Here is a 22,348-nt window from a genome sequence, read left to right as displayed (position 1 = left end):
AACACTTTCATGATGCAAAGGAACCTTTATTCATACAAAGCTTCTTCAAGTTTTTTGTGTAGAACCGTTTTCTTTGCTAACAAACCATTATAGAACCATTTTTAAGTCTGCAATTAGGGCATAAACAAAGCAGTTGTTTTCTCACAGATTCCCCACCTGCTCTTAACAGTTTACCTACTACAGGACTCACTCAGAGGTAAACAAACAAAAAAAATTTCAAACAAAGGATGAAAAAAGAGAGAGTACAACTGACACTTTAACAATTTGTGTGTGTGTGTGTGTGTGTGTGTGTGAGTGAGTGAGTGAGTGAGTGTATGTAAAAAGATGTTATCATGTTGGTATATACTACATATATGTATATATCAGAAGAGGCAACATACTTTACAGTACTTTATTGAATCAATGTTTCATCAATGAGACCTTCAGTTGCTGTTATAAAGACGACAAAAATTGTCTCGAACCCACCTCTGTGCGACATAGAAATGTGGGGTTTTTAATGTGTAGCCCACTGCACCAATGAGTATCACTGCTAAGATTTCTTGCCGTCATATTTATAAATATTTATAAAAAAAACATTTCAGTGTATTTATTATTATAAAAAATATATGTTAAATATATTGTTTTGTTACAAAACAATCGTTGTCTATTATCACTGGTATTTCTTTTGTTTAATTGTAAAATATGCATTTATTTTTTAATTCAAGTAACGTTATTCTTTTAGCTGCTGTTCATATATGATTACAATATGAAAAATTTCGGTCACAAATCTCATATTTTCGCATAATTTTACAAAATACGTGAGTTTTTGCAAGTTTCTGTGAAAGCCAGACCAAACACGCCTGGAACCATTGTAGTTTGGACTACGGTGGTTTAAACCAACATGGTTCAAACTACTGTGGTACTAACAAAGTTTGACGGTTTTGGGAAACGGTCGGACTTCAGATGTTGGTTAATTTAACGATGCATCGTACCACGTTAGTTCAATGCTAATTCCGTCGATGTAAGGGAAACGCACCCCTGTTCCACGTTCCTGAACCGTTCTCTGTGCGCGATTTTAGTCATTCTACACAAAACAATATATCACACACCCCAACATACACACCTGTACAGACAAAATGAAGCTGAGAGAGCACTCGCATGTGATTCAGAGTCACATTAAATTACACCTCAAACACAGCTGTTATTGCGCTTTGTTAATGTTTTTACAGTATTAGTATTGATATGTGAACTATTGGTTCGTGCGGGAATCATGCGATTTATTTTAAAAAGTAAGTAATATATGTAATATATATATTATTGAATGTTATGGGTGTAACACATCCATTGTTTATATTTTCAATTGCACGCACACATACACTGCTAAACTGCAGGAATCAATCAATCAATAAAAATATAGCAATTTTTACAATTAAATTTGTCGCAAAGCAGCTTTACAGAATAACAAAAATGAAAAAATAAACCTTCGTTTGTTTATAATTTTATTAATTTCTTAATTTGGTGATTTATAAAACGTTTGTGATGATATTAAAATATATATATATATATATATATATATATATATATATATATATATATATATATATATATATATATATATATATGAATGACTCAAACTCAGCTGTGATGATTCCAGTAAAAAAAAACCAAAAAAAAAACCATAAGCACATATTTAAAAAACATTAACGTCATCATTTTTCGTCATTTTTTTTATATATATAATTTTCATTAGTATAAGAATTTAAGTAAGAATAATTTAGAATTTAGGTTTGAACTTACTCTTGGTTTTAAAGCAACAGCTGAATTGTGTGGACATAAACAAGAAGCGTTAAAATATTTAAGCACAACAACAAAAGCAATAAAAAATAAATAATAAAAATAATAATAATAATAATAACAATAATAATAATAACGGAAAACAATGCGTTTTATTGAAAATGCTGCAGTTTCAGTCCAGAACAATCAGGAAAAACTGAGCAGGTGTAATTTTATCTTTTTTTTTTTTTAAACCAGGGTATCCACAGTTATTTAAATACATTTAAGTATATGTGAGTTCATTATAATTCCATCAAAACACACCTCGGGCTCGAGTTCAGTGCTCAGTCCTCAATGTCCCACAGAGCTATTGCAGTTTAGAGATTTGCAGAGCTTAGCTCCGCGCTTATTTTGGAATTTTTCGTTCCACTTTGAGGAGAAATATGTGAACAGATCAGTTTTAAATCTGTGAGAAGAGAACAGCTCAACAGATATATTAAAGATTTAATATATTAAAAAGTAATTGTGCTTGTGAATTGTTTTGAATACCTACGAATTTTCTAAATGTTTATAAATGCATTACTGTTAGAGAGTAAAAGGCGTCTTATTCTAAAAGTTTCAGAAATTTGTACTTGCGTTTATATAGAGTTAATTTGAACTTATTTATGTTTGAGCTCAGTGTTAAAACGTGTTGTTTGACTGGTGACGCCAACATGTTTGCATGCGAGAGGTAGCATTATTATCATCATGGTGAAACGGAAAATTCCAATAGGAACAAAACATTTCTCAAATTTCGCATTTAGATAAAACAGGTGAATATGTTTCTGAAGGTTCTAGATCGGTTATAGATCTATCCTTGTCGGCACTTTGCGCACGTTCTCCCAGTACGGGCGCTGCATCATTGAGAACTCCGCGGTTTGATGCGAGCACGCGAACTGCAGCCCGGAGTTAGTGCCAATTGAACCCGGAGGCGATGCGGCGGTGACAGGGCTGAGCTGGGGCGGCTGAGGGTACTGGTGCGGGTGATGATGAGTGTAAGGATGATGAGGGTGCATACCGTTAAATTCCTGTAAAGACATGGTATGCACGCGAGAGTACGGCCCGCTGGACATCGATGAGGGCGTCTGCGGCAGCGACCACTGTCCGAAACCTTGCTGCAGCGGCAGATAGCCGTAAGCGTCCGCGCCGCCGAACAGAGACTTCCCAGGCTGAAAGTGCGACTGCGGTGGCCTGAACGGCCGCTTCATGCGCCTACGCCTCCGGTAATTGCCCTTCTCGAACATGTCCTCACACGCGGGGTCTAGGGTCCAGTAGTTGCCTTTACGCTCGCCGCCGCCTTCGCGCGGAACCTTGATGAAGCACTCATTAAGGGAGAGGTTGTGGCGGATGCTGTTCTGCCAGCCTTTCTTGTTCTTCTCGTAGAAGGGAAATTTGCTGATGATGTACTGGTAAATGCCCGCCAGCGTCAGGCGCTTCTCCGAACTCTCTCGTATCGCCATCGCTATCAGGGCCACATACGAGTAGGGCGGCTTCTGCGCAAAGTCCCGCTTCTCCGCGCGCTCCTCTAAAATGGCGACCCCTTTCTCTTTCCCCATGTGCTGTTCCATCTCCGCGCTCGAGGTTGTGTCCATCGGTCCCGTCGCGCTCTTCTCTGCACACAGATATGTTCTCATCATTTTAGTTCCTTTCCCAAACAAACAAATAAATATGGCCAGACTTGGATTAAAGGTTAGATTAACTCGAGTCTCAGGTTCGGTCTGAGGTCCGGGTTCTGTTCCAGAATGCGCGCGGTTTAAACACAATTAAACCGTTTCATGCGCGAATTTAGACCTTCGTGCGCTTCTCTGTCTTCTAAACTGTAAAAAAAATTAGAATGAGTTTTTGTATAATCCCGCCCCTTCAAAAAAAAAACAAAAACAAACACAAACACACACACACACACACACACACAGAGAGAGAGCGAGCGAGAGAGAGAGTTTTAAATATGTATTGTACATGTAGATGTAGGATATATTATCGCTAAACCAATGATAAATAATTGTGAATGTATGAGAAAAGGAAAAACCTGTCACAGTAAGACAGGCGTTGGGTGCTGTAAAATCAGTGTGGCTTAGAGACACTGCTACATGGGCATTTTTTTTCTCTCAGATCTTAGGAATAATTTCAGATTCTTGCATTTATATCTTTGCTCTGGTCTTTGTTTTAAAAGTGTATTTACAAAGAGATTCCATGATTATTCCTCAACCAAGTGATTATATATTTTTGCCAAAGCTTTTTTATTTTTTATTTGTTTATTTACGTGAAAAAATTAGTGTTGTGTCTCCACAGTGGCGGTTCTAGCTTGTGTGACGCCCTGGGCGAACACACACAGAAAAGAAGAAATGTTGCAGCATGATTTGGTGGGGATGCTGCTACAGACGTTTCTATTGAAAACCACATGGGCATTAGTTTACACATTTGTATTCACACTGTTTATTATGATGAATATACGAAGCGTTTATTTGAAAAAACAGATTTTTAAAATTAATTTTCAAAAATAAGTCATATTTTTTTTATTGTGCACTCCAGGTAATTTAAATAAAATACATTACTAAAACGGAGTTTGTTATGGACAGTGGAAATAGAGCAAAGTATTAAGTACTTTCTCAAGTTCAGAGAAAGATCAGCAGCAAAAAGTATAACGTTACTTGAATTAACATTAAATGCATATTTAGAAATAAAATAAAACAAATTAGAGAAATAAGAGGCACATATAATTTTATAACATATTTTAAAAAATATTTTCCGTGCCTGTGAGGAGTTGGTGTGTTCTCCCCGTGTCCGCGTGGGTTTCCTCTGGGTGCTCCGGTTTCCTCCCACAGTCCAGGGTGTATTCCCACCTTGCGTCCAATGATTCGAGGTATGCTCTGGACCCACCGAGACCCTGAACTGGATATATATATATATATAAACAATGTAGCAACGACATAACATCTTTTTACACACACTTAAAAATGTTGGTCCTACAAGGGTTCTTTAGTGAAGAAAATTATTCAGTATAGAACCCTGAATATTTTGCATGATTAAAGGTTCCTTTGCATCATGAAAGTGTTCTTCAGATTAGATAGAGCACCTTGTAGAAAAGGCTTCTGTATGGCACCATAAACGGTTTCTCTACTGTTACAAACTTGAAATTGTAATAATAGAATAACACTTTTTTGTGCCGTATAGAACCCTTTTCTAAAAGTTGTTATATAGAACCATCAAGTTCTATATAAAACCATTTCCTCCCAGGGCTGGGCTGTTCCCTGGACCCTAAAATCCCCTCAGTCTGGGAACTCATCTGCCCATCCTGCTGCTTCAACACAGAGACCCCTACACCCAGACCGACTGGCTTTGAAGCATCTGTTGCCAGAGCAGTGTATAGCTCCTCAGACCACCAATGACCCCCACCCACCAGAGAGTAATTAATATTGCTCTTTATTTGTATTCATGTACTGGTTGTATAATGAGTCACCTTTTTCACTTTTATAGACCTTGATTGATCCTTTCTGCATCCAATTCCTTCTACCCATTCCATATTTCAAAAAAGGCCTGTAAATCAGGCCTATGAGCTGCCCCAACTCCTCATCCAACGGGGCGCTCCAGAAAAATCTGATATGTGGTGTATTAAGTGATGAATGAATTTATAAATCTGTATCTTTTTAAAAAGACATTTTGATATTCCTTCAGTGAGCTGAAGATGAAATAATATTCAAATCCATCTTGAACTACTACATAAAATTATTGTATCCCCAACATATAACTTAAACATTTAATGGCATTATTGTTTCAGGTGGGACAAGATGAGAAAGGGTATTGCTGGAAAACAAAAAAATAAAGCAGTGTGGGGAATGAAAGCTGCTAATCCTTAAATATTGCTCTCCGGTTCCTTTTATTAAAACTCTAAGCTCACACAATGTATTTCATAATCGTCATTCATAGTTCAAAAAATCAGGTATAAAAACTTAAAAATTATGATGAGATATTTAAAACCAGGGGTTATAAATATCGATGGAAAAATAACTAAGATTTATTTGAGTTACACATTCCTCCTTGGCATATTCATCATGCCAAGGACATCCACACACTGAAATGCTTGTGATGAGGCTGAGAAAATTACTCTACAGCTGTACAATACAGTGTATAATGGAGGAAAGATGACTATAACATATACTGTACATGCAGAAATGTAATAAACATATAAAAATGAGTAGCTCCAAACGTAATTTTATGGAATTTTAATAAATAAGCATGTGTGCAATATATGACTATAGCTAACTATAGCGCAAAGACAGAAGACAAACTAAACTGCAGTGCCATATATGTGTGTGTGTGTGTGTGTGGGGGGGGGGGGGGGGGGGGGGTGATGATGCTTGGGGCTATACTCTATTTTGCTGAAATCAATGGGGATTTTGGTGCTGTACTTATTTTGGTGCTTCATGATGATCTCTCACTATTTAAATGAACATAAACAAATATACATAATGTTTCTCCACAGAAAAGTATGTCAATGTTATTGTAAAAAAAATCTGCTGTCTATTTCAGACTTTAGAAACAGGACCTTCTGTAATGCAGACTCCATATTCAGTGATATGTGAAACATTTCAGAATTACTTTCAAGCTCTTACTCTTGAAGCAGAACTACATAATTATTTTTTCTTCTTTCAATGTAAACTATTTGCTTACGTAATAACAATTTAATACATTATAAAACGTTCTGTCCATTCAAAGAAATACAATAACAAGCAATTTAGCTACTTTGAAATCAACCACTGTTTAGAGCATGAACCAAGAAAGACTCTGCAACTGTTTAGTGTTACCATACCTTGGTCCACTTATGACCTTTTTTCCTGCCACCTCTTACAAAATTTTCTCCACCTCTGACTAACCAGAAGTAATGGCCTATCATTCAAAATTAAGATACATATAATATGAAACCTAAATATTCATTTTTATGAAACTTTTAAGAAATCATGGGCACTAACCTGGCTTCCTAGTTATAGTGGTACTGACTCAACACTTGATAAATATAAGTTATGGTTCTAGCAGATTATTTGTCTAAACAGTCTGTTAAATCCAGTTTAAGTTATACCTAAAATAAAGTTGCAAGTACCATGGCGCTTCAACTTAGTGCTTGTCCACCATATTTTTGCCACTGCAAAACAAACCCCTGTAGGAGAGGACATGAACGCCATTGGCTGCATCGTTCAAACTAAGTATGCTGCTAACATAGATAGATCTCCCCAGTCTTCTGAAAGATGAGGTACTGTAATCTTGTTCTTTATTTTCTTATCCTGCCAATTATTTTAGCCAGTAAAGCAAAACAAGCTCTTCAAAGTACAGGATGTGTGGCATGGTCTTCACCTGATTGCCTCATGCTCTGTACTTGCTAAGCAACAAGAGCTAATTCTCCATTGCTAGTTTGTCCCTAGGTACAAAAGCTATAACCACATGTGGGTGGCATTGAATTGTGGGAGATCTTATCACATCATGTTGTCATGACGATAAAGTCAGTGCAGACCTTATGCCTTGGATGTGTCCCACAGCTGACCCTCTGTCCATTTTATCTTTTATTCCCTTCATCTCTTTCCTCCATCAATGACCCTTCTTTTGTTTTCTCATCTTTCATCATTTATGGCTCCTCTTGCACAATTTCTTTAATCAAATCAAATCAAATTTATTTATATAGTGCTTTTCACAACTAATGTTGTCACAAAGCAGCTTCACAGAATTCCAGTAAGACAAGATTTGACATGAAATGTAAAGACAAATGTAAAACCCTCAAGTGAGCAAGCCAGGGCGACAGTGGCAAGGAAAAACTCCCCTAGCTGAGGAAGAAACCTTGGGAGGAACCAAGGCTCACAAGGGGTGACCCATCCTCCTCTGGTCAATCTACTGGTGATGATAGTTAGTAGTCCATGAGAACTTCAGTGTAGGGACAGCTTCAAGGCACTTGGTGGTTGCTGGAGCGTGGGCAGCTGGTCTGAAGCGTGGAGGAGGATCTCGACAGTCATCCATCAGTGTCCAGACAGACAGGTGGGCAGTCGTTTACTCGGAAAGATGTAAAGGGATGGAATTAGTTTTGAACTGTTTTGTGTTTGTAAAGTAGAAAATATGAAAATTTCCAGAGTGTGGCTAATGACTCCGGCAGATCTGACTATGACAGCATTAACTAAAAGGAGAGAACCAGGAGGACACACAGACACGGGAGCATCCTGAAACACTGGCATCCCTCCGCTCCACCGTCAACAAACCTGAGTGATCGCGAGAAGCGGCGGGACGACAGCACCAGCGTCTCAGTTTACTATAATTCCCTGTGTCCATGGACCCCCCAGATCTGCCGCCTTTATCTATGGGGGAGCATTAGCTACCAAATGATAAACTAAACAAATGGGTTTTTAGCCTACATTTGAAGATTGCGACTGTGTCTGAGTCCCGAACATTTTCTGGAAGATCATTCCAGAGTTGGGGGGCTTTATAAGAAAAGGCTCTTCCCCCAGCTGAGGCCTTCTGAATTCTGGGAACATTTAAAAATCCAGTATTCTGTGATCTGAGTGAACGTGGAGGCTCATAATAGGAAATTGTATCTTGAAGATATTCAGGAGCAAGCCCATGTAGAGCTTTATATGTTAATAACAAAATTTTGTAGTCAATGCGGAATTTAACAGGCAGCCAATGAAGTGATGATTAAACTGGGCTGATATGTTCAAATTTTCTAGTTTTAGTGAGGACCCTAGCTGCAGCATTTTGAACTAGTTGAAGTTTTCTTAAATTGCTGCTGGTGCATCCTGACAGTAGTGCGTTACAGTAGTCAAGCCTTGAAGTAATAAAGGCATGTACTAATGTTTCTGCGTCCTGGAGGGATAAGGCATTTCTGATCTTAGCAATATTGCGAAGATGTAAAAAAGCTGTCCTAGTGATACTACCTATGTGTTGATCAAATGATAAATCCGGGTCAATTATGACACCAAGATTTTTTGCTGCTGAACCAGGTTTAACTGGAAAGTTAGCTAGATTTAAAATTAAATCTGATAATTTATTTCTTGTCACTTTTGGACCCAAAAGCAGGACCTCTGTTTTGTTGCTGTTTAGAAGGAGGAAGTTACGCAACATCCAGCCTTTCACGTCTTTTACACAGTCCTCTATTTTCTTTAATCTGTGTTTGTCATCGGGCTTGGCTGAAATATGCAATTGTGTGTCGTCTGCGTAACAGTGAAAGTTAATGTCATGGTTTCTTATAACTGTGCCTAGCGGTAACATGTATAATGTAAATAATAATGGTCCTAAAATAGAGCCTTGTGGAATTCCAAATCTTACTTTAGAATAATTTGAATTTAGATTGTTTACTTTTACGAATTGATAACGTTCCGTTAAGTAAGATTTGAACCATAATAGGGCTGTCCCTGTGATTCCAACCATGTTTTCTAACCTTTCTATGAGAATATTGTGGTCTATTGTATCGAAGGCTGCGCTTAGGTCAAGAAGCACCAACAGGGATACGTGGCCTTGATCAGAGGCAAGAAGAAGATCATTTGTTATCTTGACTAGAGCTGTCTCTGTACTATGATGTTGCCTGAATCCAGATTGGAATTTTTCATATATATGATTCTTATGTAGATATGAACTAAGTTGTTGGGCCACAGCTCTTTCTAAGATCTTGGACAGAAATGGCAAATTAGAAATAGGCCTGTAATTAGACAGTGTACTAGCATCAAGATTTGGTTTCTTGATCATAGGTTTAATAACTGCTAGTTTAAAAGCTTTGGGTACATGGCCCAGACTAAGCGATGAGTTTACTATAGTTAAAAGAGGATCAATAATAGCTGGTAGTACTTCTTTGAGCAACTTTGTGGGAATTGCATCAAGTGTGCAAGTTGTACAGTTTGCGGAGGTGATAATCTTCTCTAGTTCTAATTGTGGGAGTGGGTAAAAGGTTTCAAGTCTTTTTTTTGCAGTTATATTATGTTTTATTTCATTCACATCAGGTGGCAGCCAGGATGGATTTGATCCTGTGGCTAGAGTTTGTTGTCTAATATTCTCAATTTTATTATTAAAAAAGTCCATAAAATCTTTACTGGTGAGAGTTGCTGGAATTAGTTGTTCAGAACCTGCTTGATTTTTTGTAATTCTAGAAAACACACTAAACAGTGCTCTCGGATTATTTTTATTATTGGAGATCAGCGAGGCCAGATATGCTGAGCGAGCTTTAGTGAGGGCATGAAAGCATGAAGCCACCAAACTCTCAACAAACCACAGCAAACCACCAGTATACACTGGTGCTGGGTATCAATATAAGAATACCAACCTCAGTCAGATGGGAAGAAATGCAAATCAAAACAGAAAGTAATCATTAATAATCCTCTTGGATTTTTGCACAATACAGCACATTTGAGCACAAAAAAAAAATTACGTCTTCAAAGCATTCAAAAATATTGGGGGAGGAGACTGCGTTCCACTTTCTTGCACAAATGATCATTCAGACAGCATTTTATAATCAATCACCTCCTTTCCATAATTTTCTATGTTAATGATTTAGGGGAGAGAGATGGTTTGACTGACAATTACAAGAATGCCCAGCTGTTTAAATAATCAACAACAAGTCATTCATTCATTTATTCATTATCAGTAACTGCTACAATCCTGATCAGTATCATGGTGCATCTGGAACTCTGTAGGTCTACAGTTACAAACTATATAGTCCATTAGTTACTCTGCATACATTCTTATTTCACACTGTTCTTCAGTGGCTAGGACACCTAGAGAGAGCATGTATGATTTGGGTTTGATCAGTCTCAGTGCTGCAGTTGCACTGCCGTGGTGGTGGTGTGTTAGTGTGTGTTGTGTTGGTGCAAGTGCATCAGACACAGCATAGAGACAGTTTTTGTCCACACTGTCCACAGGACACCATTCACAGGACAATGCTCAGAGAATGCCATCCACAGCACACTGCCCACAGGACTCTGATGTTTGATTCATAGACACTAAAATAAAATTAAGGTCACTTGCATTATTTTCAATCAAGGAAGATGAACTATTCATACCAAAGCCAGTTCTGTGGTGCTGTTCTTCCACAAAGAACGGAACACAGCTAGTTCTACTGGTGTGTGTGTGTGTGTTTTCAGCATGTAAGCTGTGTGGCTCTTTGTTGTAGTTTCCAAACGGAATCAGTGCTGATTAAAGCAGGTGGAGCATCAGTTGTACATAATCACATCTGCACAAAAAGGCCATTAGAGGGTCATGGGGCAGGACAAAATCAGAATCACAAAATTCCGACGGTGAGTCAAACAGATTTCTGCTCGCTCATATGCAATGCCCTATATAGAAAAAGTACTGTTTATGAAAACCCTTTGAAACATATGTATCTGTCCATTTCTATCAGTTTCTCTACATCACCCTATGTCAACTAACATCACCAACCTTAACATCAGCTGCTTTTTCTTCTTCACAAAGGTGTAATGATGTTGAGGAAAAGGAAAAAATGTGACACCGTTACAAATTTATTTCATGATGCAGTTTTGTCGAGATAGGGTTCAGTGTGCTGCGTGAAGAAATGTCTTTTTATATTTAAATGCACCTCAGAACTTGCTTGTAACTCACTCACTCACTCACTAACTCACATTATAGGAAGGAGTCCACAACGTGTGATTTTCTAATGTGACCTCACCCACACAAGATGTTGGATTAAATTTAGTTTTTTTTTTTTTTTTTTTTTTTTTTTAAATAAGAGACAGTATTTATCCCTGAGGACTGAGAGAGAAAACTGGCAGAGCAGTGTTTCCTAAAACACAGCGAGTAGGAGTATTGGGGCATTATTCGTGTTTTAAATCCAGTGTCAGAAAAAGGGTGGGGAAATGACCTCAGTCCCTTAGTCCCTCCCACAGAACCTCTGTCCCTCTGACAGTCCCTCAGTCCCTCCCACAGACCCCGGTCAGTCGGTTCCTGGTGTCCTAACACACGGAGGAACATCCCTCAGCTCTAAATTCAAACACCTTCTTGATCACTTTTATCTGTCACAGGAAGAACCCTCTAATGATTCAAATAAACTCACCTTTTGAAGTTATGTAAAAATGAGATGGACCTTGACTCCACTGCTTCGCAATGTGAGCTCACTTTTCCGCTCTGGGTTCATTTCTGCTGATCCTCTGCCTCATATTTGGAGCCACGTTTGGCCTTCATCGAGCCCTCAGTTCCCGCGCAGCCCCGGTTTCTGCTTATGTAGCGACCGGTGTCCAGACCCCACATCTGTCTACATCGTCAGGTTCCTATTCCCCCGCTTCTTTGGCTAAACAGCTACGGGACGGCCAATGTTGCACCTGTTTCCCACTCCGACTGCTCTAAACCCCGAATCTGCCTCCGATGCCAGCATGTGGCTTTGAGCCTCCCCTTACCTCCATCTTTAGCTAAACTGCTACAGGACTGCTCATGTTTGGGTAAGGGTAACGTGAGTCTGCCTTTGTCATGCCTGCTTCCCCTCTGCTCTGACTGCTATAAGCTCTGTAGCTCAGACCCGGCTTTTCTTGCTTCTCCTCCCGCTACAACTAGCATCCAGAGTAAAACCCCACCTCTTCCTCCGCAGCCTCGAGTCTCACAAATCCTCTTTCTCCAGCAAAAAAAAAACTATGGGACTCTCTTGTATTTGGGGACCACAATCAACCATTGTCATGCATGCTTCCCCAATGCTCCCATCGCTACAAGCTTTGAAGCCCACCTGTTGCCCCACAGAGAGATCTTCTACTTCTCATTGTGACCTGCATGAAAACCTGCCTCTACTTCTGCTGCCAGTGTGCGGCTCGAACCTCCCATTTTCCCCTCTCCAGCTGAATAGACCAATGTTCCAGTAATGTGCTCTGAAACAATTAACTAGAGGAACCCTCCACTGCCAGTGCACAGAGCCCCTGTGCAGCAATGTGATGATATCACGACCTCCTGTCTTCTGACTCAACGCCTTCTGCTGGAGCATTCCTCATCTTACTCTTACTTCTTCTCATCTTCTCTTACATCTTACTCTTCCTGGTTGTGGCTGAGCTGGAATGAATGAGCCCAGTAGTTCTTAAACTGTGGTACATGAAGCAACAAGTGGTGGTATGCCAGATGACCTAGAAAAATGTACTACTTAATTAAAGAATCAATAACTAAAATCTGAAAATGAAACATGTTCATATGTAAACTATATAATTTTTCACAGTTTTAATAATTGAGCTTTAATAAAATCTGTTTGTATTAAAAAAAAATACAACAAGGGCTATGAATAAACAGTAGTTCAGTCTGTAAGGAAGGGCTGAGCAATGGAGCTAAACAGACTAAACCTGGACAAAGAGAACTAAACAGAATAAATGGTACAGACAGACTAAGAGAGAGCCACAAAGACTGACTAGAGATACAAACAGACAGAACAGAGAAAATAAATGAGCACAAGGAAGAAAAAAACTAACAGACCAGAGAGAGAAACCGACAAACTGAGCATAAGAAGCACAGGACAGGAAACAGACAGACCAGACAGGCATATGAAGGGAAAGGGAAAGAGGAATGTCCAACCAAGAAGCAGTCACACAAAGGAACTTAAATACACCATACTAAAAAGGAATACCTGGGATATAACAAAGGGGCAGGACCACAAATGAGGCACAACTAGGGGGAGGAGTGAAGGCGGAGACAAGGGCGGAGATTGGAACAATAACAAACAGAACCATGTGCTAGAGCACATGGTGGGGAAAACAGACACATGACAGGGCCAGGGTGACAGATGGCCCCTCCTAAATGAGTAAGTCCAGGGGCGCATAAACCTAGACCCCCCAGGAGCCAACAGGTGGCAGGACTTAAGACAAGACAAGAACAGACACAGGAAATGGAGCTGGGGACATGACAGGACCAGAAACAGGAGACTGGACTCGGACAGGACAGGAGACTGACAAAGGGGAGCAATAAGAGACAAAACTTGAGACCAGACAGGGGACAAGACTGAGGCTGGGTACTGGGAATGGACAGGGGACTGGACTTGAAACAGGACAGGAGGAGAGGCAGGTAACGAGACAGGAGACAAGTCACTGGACTGAAATGGGGACTGGACTTGAGACAGGACAGGACTTGGCAGGGGAACAGGGACCAGGACATTCACAGGGACTGACACAAACACAGTGACAAGGACCGGGACAGAGACGCAAGCAGTCACAGGTACTGGGACATGAACAGAGACAGGGACTAAGACAGGAACTGACAGAGGAACAAAAGCAACCATTGAGGAGTCCCCAGGACTGGCAAAAGTCTGTGGTGAGGTCAGAGTAGCCAGCCTGGTCACAGCTCCATCGACCCTGAAGTCCCTGGGCATTCAAAGAGGCAGTGAGTCTTGCAAGCATCTACATGGGGTCAGGAGGCTCTGCAGCAACATCCTTGGAAGCAGGAGGCCCTGCAACAATGTCCACAGAGGCAGGTGGCCCTGCAACAACATCAATGGATGCAGGAGCTTGGGCTGCTCACAGGGCACATGCTGGAGCTGTTGAGGGATTAGGAGGTCTGATGGGTGCACTCATGAGGGACTTTATCAACCAAAGATCCCCAGGAAGTGCGCCCCTGTTAGCCTCACCTCCTTTGTCCTGAGGTTAACAGCACCAACCCTCAACCCACCCCCTCATGAGGGGGAGACTCCAACACACTGCTTCCACCGGCTCTGTTGTTTATGGGCTGTGGAGGACATCATAGCCTCCAAAACATACCCCACAGGATCTCTAGGGAATGGAATGGAGTCCAGTGAATAGCAAAAGGATAACTCACAACGTACTCTGTATAACTGTCTGTGTTTGCTGCGTCCTTTATTTGGTTGGACATCATGTCAGGACTGGGCAGACTGACGGAGGCGGACGCAAATGCAATAACACAAAAGACTTTATTTACAAAAGGTAAAAAAACTGTTTTTAATTATTTTTAGAATAATTTTATGTAATGCATGCACTTTACAAATATTCAAGCAAGACCTTCGTAGTATTCATAGTTGGTTTAATAACATGTGGTACTTGCTCTAAAAAGTTTGAGAACCACTGCGATAGCCTTTGTCTTATTGTCTTTGCTGTCACACAACTCGGTGCCTTAGAGGGCTGATTTTGAAGTTAATAGTATTATCTAAGCTATATCAGAAATGGCTTGGAATCTGCAATATTTCTGCACATTACCAGGGCACTAGGTCACCTACAGTGCTCGCCAATATGATTGTTTTTTTTTAACATATTGGAACAGAATACAGGCAGTGCGTTTAAGCATTAATTAATTAATTAATTCTGACACGACTCTGTACCTTATTCCCTCAGAACACTGTCTTGATAAACAGCATTTAGACACTGCCCCTTTTTGTTCCTTCCTGTCCCTTCTTCCTCCTTTCTCCTTCTGTCTACTTGTCATCCCAACCGCTCCCTTTATCATCCCAAACCCTCCCTTTCTCCTCTTTTCTCTTTCTGTCTCTACTCATCATCCTACCCCCTAACTTTCTCTTCATCTCCTTCTGTTTCTTCTCATCACCCCATCCCTGGGTCTACTTTCTATGGTTTGGCTTCGTATGCATTCATAAGCTACCCTGAACTCCTTCCCAAATATATATTTTTTTGGTACGCTATGATTTAACTTTGTTTTTCATCATGTTTCTTGTAATGTCCAGTGTTGTAAATGGTCAATGCTCTTGTGTGTGTTAACATGGCACATTGGAATTTCTCTGGAATCTCGGCGTTAATTTCAAGCTGAACCAGAAAATAACCCTAGGACAGGGGTCGGCTACCCGCAGCTCCGGAGCTGCATGCGGCTCTTTGATCCTTCTGATGTGGCTCAGCTTTTGAAAATAATTAATGAGTATTTAATTAAAATGTATTTTATTTTAGTTCGTTCATTTTCAAAATGTAATTCTATGAAGATTATGGTGATCGTGTAACATCTAAAATATTTTAATATTTAAAATATTTTGTCGCTCTTAATACACGTCACAACTTCCAATGTGCGACACCCGCCAGTGTGCGGTTTCTTGAACTTTTTGACAGCTGACTGCACGGCGCCAGTAAAAGGATGACGGCACGCAGAGAGAGGACAGAATATTTTTTTGCTGCCAGTGGATAATTTAAGTTTGGCATTTTTTTTCCATTACTCAAATAGACAAAAATTGAGTATTTTACTTAAACTTCAACCCAACGTCTTTTTTTTCGGAGTTAAAAATGTTTTGTTGCATGCAGAAAAGTTATTTCATTTTCTCTGCAGTCGTTCATTGATTTCATAAATGTAACACAGTATAGTTTATTTATACACAGCACAAAGGCAAAAAAAAAAACCCTGTTATGCAAAGTGTAATTTCATTTAGAATTTCAAAAGGGTTTTGTGGCTCCCAGTGTTTTCTTTACTGTGTGAAATGGGTCCAAATGGCTCTTTGAGTGGTAAAGGTTGCTGACCCCTGCCCTAGGACTTTCACAGTTGATGTAATATGCAGGAAAAAGTAATTATTTGTAAAATGAATTCCATAGCAATTCAAAATTGGACAGTTGATGGGGATAGTGATTGCAGTAAATGGGATGGGGTAGTGGATAGAGCATTGAGATAGTTGATAGGGTGCAGTAGATATGCATAGGGGATTGGAATCGTGGCTAGGGATATTAGGCATAAGGATAGGGATAAGGGATAGGATGTGGACGACTAAGATAGGGGACAGTAGATAAGGATAGGGATAGGGGATAGGAGGTAGGGGATAGTATATAGTGATAGGGCCCACAATGATTCACGGCCCAAGATAAGGACAATGGGAGAACTTTAAGAGCATCCGAGATTCAGAAGGAAATCTCCCAGACAGTGCGGCTGTGTACGGGGGAGATTTGTGGGGAGTGGGGGAGACTGTAGGATGTTAAGCAGAGACAAAAAGATCTTTTGTGAACAAAGACCAAGAACAAGACATGCTCCTTCAGGGTTCCCCAGCGCATTAATCAGGACTGTGTTCCTCTTCACTTCAGTAACATTCTCTACTCTTCAGGGAATGCATAACAAAAGACGTTGAAACCTTTTTGTGATGATTTGATTGCATTCAGAGACAAGAGGATTTGCGAGATCAAATTCTGACATGGGATGATTATTTCTGGGTCAGGTGCCTCTCCCAGTGTTCAGTGGAACCCATCACTCCAGAAAATACAATTATACTGCTCCACAGTCAATGCAGGGTGAGAGGGCTTTAGACACTTCTAGCTTACAACTGACACTGGGCAAAGTAATATTATACTCATATGCAGCTGCTTCATATAATCCCATTCTGTTTGTCATTGTTTGTATATGGGGATTATACCATGTGCAGGTAAATGCAGACAGATTCGTTCATCAAGGATTGGTTCACTGGGCTCTGGCTCTTTCTTGACTCCACCCATTCATTACCATCCTCACCTGCAATTACTTATGGATTTGAGCCACAGATACTTTAAGTGTGTAAAGTTGGCCTCACTCAGAGCCATATAGAGAGAAAGTTGTGTCAACTCCGTTCACTCCAGTGCAGGGGTCACCAGTCTTATCCACAAAGGCCTGGTGTGGCTGCAGGTTTTCATTCCAACCAAAGAGGAACATACCCTGTATAACTGTTTATAGAAGAAGACTAGTTGATCAGACAAGTAGGATCAGGTGTGCTTCTGCTTAATTGGAATGAAAACCTACAGCCACACCAGCCCTTTGTGAATGGGTCATGGAGCCTCTCAATAGTTCCCGGAGGTTAGCAGCAGACACCAGCAGTGCTGTAGAGTAACAGCAGAACAGACGCAAGTGTAATGTGTTTAAAGTTTAAGACATTTAAGGAATGAGATTTTACATTATCAGCACAGATATTGACACTAATACTGAAATAGTGATGAATTGTTTATTTCTTTAAGCATATATATGTAACCACATACATAGGTCAATGTGCTATAGATATACTGTAAATAAAAGCATTTATTGAAGACTAATGACATATGCAAACATGCGCAATTTATCTCCTTGACTCTATGCATTTAAATTGGCAGCCTAGAGCTTCTTGGAACTACTTGAAACCTGCAGTCAAGTGACCACCAAGCCTTTTGGAATGCGAATGCGCAGGCTTTTATGTGTGTAGGTTACAGCAGCAGAGATATTGTTTTTTTGCAAAGAGGAGCTTTATCTTTAAGAATGAGTAACTTCAAACACACATAAACATGAGTTAGCCTTTCCTCATTGTCCTTTGCAGTTTTAAAAAACTGGAGCATCGGCAAATTGTGTTTATTTACAATGTCCATTTTGAGGTATTCTTCTGTTTAAACAAAACATGACAATTAACAATGTGGGACACACAAGACTTCCAACCAAAAAGGGCAATGTCTCTATACAGTTATGCTTGAAAATGAAATTAGTAAAATATAGAAGCTATCAGCTATCTGTGCATGCACTGTCCAAATCGGCAGCAGTGCAAATCTTGTAGTGACACCTCTGTTGACGTGACTCGCTTTTCTAACTGATTCTGGCCTCACTATCAGGATTCTGCCAGTTGCATTCTGATTGGCTATCTGCCTCTGTCTATAGGTCATGGCAGAATAGCAGACATGTGATTGGTCCTTTTGAGTGTCAGTCAAGTTTCTTTTCCTGCAGTAGTAGGGGGTTCTTGGTGACGAAATTTACCAGATTCTACCTAGTGAGTCTGGCAATGTGAGACTACTCATGGACCGATGAAGGTCTGTATTATGCCCCTTGGTTTTGGTAATGTTTCTGTTTCTGTTTAGTTCTAAGCAGATTCCCTGTTGTTGACTGACTGACAGCATTAACGGACCATTTAATTTAGTTGAATGACCACATGCACCGATGCATTCACTTCATTTTTAAGCATGATTTTTGGACAGTGATTTCTCCAACAGGACTCATCTTTGTCTGTTAAACCTTTTTAAAAATGAATTTCTCCGGTACTTTTTTCATTGGGACTATTATTTATAAACTATCTGTGACAGTAAGGTTTAATACATTTACGAGATTATGTTCAGTGTCGGGTGGCAAAGTGGTGCAGCAGGTAGTGTCGCAGTCACACAGCTCCAGGTACGGGGAGGTTGTGGGTTTGAGTCCCGTTCTGGGTGACTGTCTATGAGGAGTGTGGTGTGTCAGCGTGGGTTTCCTCCAGGTGCTCCGGTTTCCTCCCATGGTCCAAAAACACAGGTTGGTAGGTGGATTGGCAACTCAAAAGTGTCCATAGGTGTGTGAGTATGTGTTGCCCTGTGAAGGACTGGCGCCCCCTCCAGTGTGTATTCCCGCCTTGCGCCCAGTGATTCCAGGTGGGCTCTGGACCCACCACGACTCTGAACTGGATAAGGGTTATAGATAATGAATGAATGTTCAGTATCAATGTGGATTATCAACTACACACAAAGCAAACCTGTGGATATTTCTGATTAAACAGGTTAGACCAGAATGAAAAATGATTCAGAATGTATTGGTTATTATATGTACGTCATTTGTCCCCAGGACTATTGAGCTGTTCAACGCTTCACTCAAGGGGAGAGGAGATATGGACTTCTCTGCATAGTCTGTCTGCCCAGCCACCACCACCACCTCCTCTATATTTGTACATGTGTACCTAACTGGACAATAGAAAAGTCAACCACTGGACAAGTCAACCAACTCATCTACCTCATGTGTACTTTAATCTGACAACTACAATAGTAGTTTTACACTTAATACAGGAACACTGAACTGCCTTGCCTTGCACTATTTATTTTACTCTATTTATTTCTAATTCTGATACTGCACTGATATTGCACATTCCATACCCTTTGCACTATCCACACTTTTTCAACTTTTAAACTATATACTGCACTCAAGAGATCATCCTCAGCTGCTCACTGTACCACAGATTCTTGCCAGGCTATGTTTTATCATTCCTAAGCACACTATGTTAACTTCTTGGTATTTGATTTTTTGATATTTGATACATGACTCAGCGTACATAGTATATTGAAGTACTATGTCGATTTTGATATTTGTTTCAGGTTTTTTTATATATATATATATTAGTCCATTGCTGTTAGTGACTGTTGTATGTGATGTCTGTAAGCTACTGAGACCTTGAATTTCCCTAGGGATAAATAAAGTGTCTGTCAGTCGGTGACATGTTGTGGTGAGCTAAGTGGATTTGTGGGGGTATGATTGCATATGAGGACAGTGCGTTGATTCAGCTGGAGGTTATTGTCAAACTGAGATTCACTTTTACTGAGAAAATATTTTGGTTCACACTTAAAACACACACAAGAATCAGAACCCAGATTTTTTTTTTACTCTGAAGCAAATCACCCCATCAGAGATTCAACACATGGGGCTGCGTATAACAGCTGAACTCTCGGCTTCAACTCTTCTGCTTTCAAATCTGGATCATCTGTGTTTTCTATAACCACAGTGTTACGTGTTTATTAAAACGAAAGGTGGAGCCTCTGCAGTAAACACAGAAATTTAGAGACAGTGACCCAACTAGGGTTTGGGTTATGGGGTTAGCAATCTCACGCCTGAACCTCTCATCGAGAGGTTGCCAGATTGATGCCAGGTCTCTTTGATGCTGGGAGTCCAATGCCAGGTCTCTTTGATGCTGGGAGCATGAACATTACTTCACCCACCCTACCAGGCTGGGGTTGTGTGACTGGGGTGTGTGTCCTGGCTAATGGGGTGGAAATGGAGGCGACTAAACGTGGGAGGCAATGTGTCCATACAAACACCTGGGGATTTGTTCAGATTGAGCTGAGGGAGAAGCTGAAAATTATATTCTGTGTGTCGCCCCCTCCAGCTTGTGTTCCTGCCCTGCACCCAATGATTCTGGGTAGAATCCGACCCCACCGCAACCCTGAACTGGATAAGCGGTTACAGAAAATTAATGAATGTTTTAAATTCAGTATTTTTTTTCGTGAATTAAATTACAATCTTAAGCCTAATTCTAAAACCATTAAGAATAAACGGTTTTGCTGTTTTAGTTTGAAAGATTAAAGTATGATTTTTAATAAAATCTTTTCAAATGGCTCTGTTGGTAGACCAGAGAGAGCAGAATGACCTTTACTTATTACAGATGTGGTAACTGTATCTACCCTGACCCTTTCAAACCCTTTAACCTCCCCCTGAAAAACACCCCATTTGGGTGTGTGAGAGAGAGAGAGAGCGCGTGTGTGTGTGATGGTTATCCCATTATTTGTTCAGAAATTGAACAAATTTTCTGCATGCCACAAGTTTAAGTGGCACAGAGAGCGAGAGAATAAGGGAGAACAAGAAACTCAAAGAGTGAGAGAGCTGGAAAGGTTCATGTTAAAACAGATCTTTATCACAAAATAAAATGTGAGTGTGGGTGTGTTCCTCAGGGTAATCTGAAGCAGCATGTCAGATGAAATGTATGAAAGTTTAACCACATTTATTTTAAAAGAAGCATAAGGGTTTGAGTTAATAACCTAATCATAATCAAATAACATACAGTCTAAATCCACAGCACAGCTCTGCCACTGAGGGAGAGACAAAGAGAGAACATGACAACTGTAGGGAATGAATAGGTTTGTGTGTGTGTGTTTGTGTGTGTGTGTAGGGGCTGGTCCTGGTGTGTGGTTTCTTTGCATGTGTATTGTATATGGTTTTTTTGAGAGTCTGTATGGGACATGAGTAAGAGTTTGTGTCTGGTGTGTGTTACTGTGTGTAAGGTGTGCAGTGTTGGTGTGTTTAGAGCGTATCATTTGTTTGTGTTAAAAGTGTGTGTGTGGTATGTTTGTACGTTTTGAGGATCCAGACTATGAAGAACTGGATTGAGAGGATCAGGAGCGAGAAGAACTGGAGAGAGAGGAATCGGAGCAAGTCGAACCAGAGTGAGAGGAACTGGTTGTTAAGTTTAAAAGTGCTGTTCTAAGACATTCTCCTGTGGTTCTGAAAGGTTCTCGGAACGGGCTCAGTCTTATATGTGATTCTGCTTGAACTGTTTTTATGAGGGTCTTTTTCATTTAGAGTCTGACTGGACGGAGGGTCTGGGGTTTCGCACTCTGGTGATGAGATGCATATAGATGAAAGCTGCTTTCTACTGCTCTTCAGAATATGCCTTCTGGTGTAATCAACACTCTTGCCTCACCTGGAACGGGGTGGTGCACGTGGGGGAGTGGGGTTGGGGTGGTCTCTGGAGTGAGCTTGTGGGTCTTTGGGTTTACTTGTGGCTGTTCATTCAGGATACTTGACCAGTGTTTGCCCCCATCCACCCTGCGCCCCCTCCCCCCTTCCGATGACTCTCAGATCAGTCAAATTGTATCAAGATGATACTGATAACTGTCTCAAGCTGTGGTTGCCAGCCCCTGCCGGTCTTTATCACACCCTTATGTAGCTAGTGTCTGATTGAAGAGTTTCTGACCACTGGGTCCACAGCCAGGTTTACCTTGGCTCACAAACACAAAGCTTTTAGTGTGATCCCCTAGTGAGAGTTGGGGATGACATCATGAGAGCAATGGAGAGGTTACATTTTTCACAGATGTCTAGAAATTAATACACCCCTCAAAATAATTCTCTCACTCACTCACACACATACATACACCAACCTGCTCCATTTCATCAGTGCTTGTATACAATTCCTAGGCCA

General features: G+C 40.4%; 1 protein-coding gene across 1 annotated transcript; it reads right to left on the bottom strand.

The window, feature by feature from the left end:
- Positions 1-2,293: 2,293 nt before the first annotated feature.
- On the bottom strand, positions 2,294-3,428 carry LOC136678258 (forkhead box protein L2-like). The gene has a single exon (XM_066656238.1). It carries the CDS (start codon positions 3,426-3,428, stop codon positions 2,595-2,597), a length of 834 nt encoding a protein of 277 aa, XP_066512335.1. The 3' UTR covers positions 2,294-2,594.
- Between the last annotated feature and the right edge of the window lie 18,920 nt (positions 3,429-22,348).

The sequence above is a fragment of the Hoplias malabaricus genome, chromosome Y (genome assembly GCF_029633855.1).
Source record: "Hoplias malabaricus isolate fHopMal1 chromosome Y, fHopMal1.hap1, whole genome shotgun sequence".
NCBI lineage: Eukaryota > Metazoa > Chordata > Actinopteri > Characiformes > Erythrinidae > Hoplias > Hoplias malabaricus.
The sequence above is the reverse complement of the archived record's forward strand: the minus strand, read 5'-3'. Positions and strand labels throughout refer to the sequence as shown.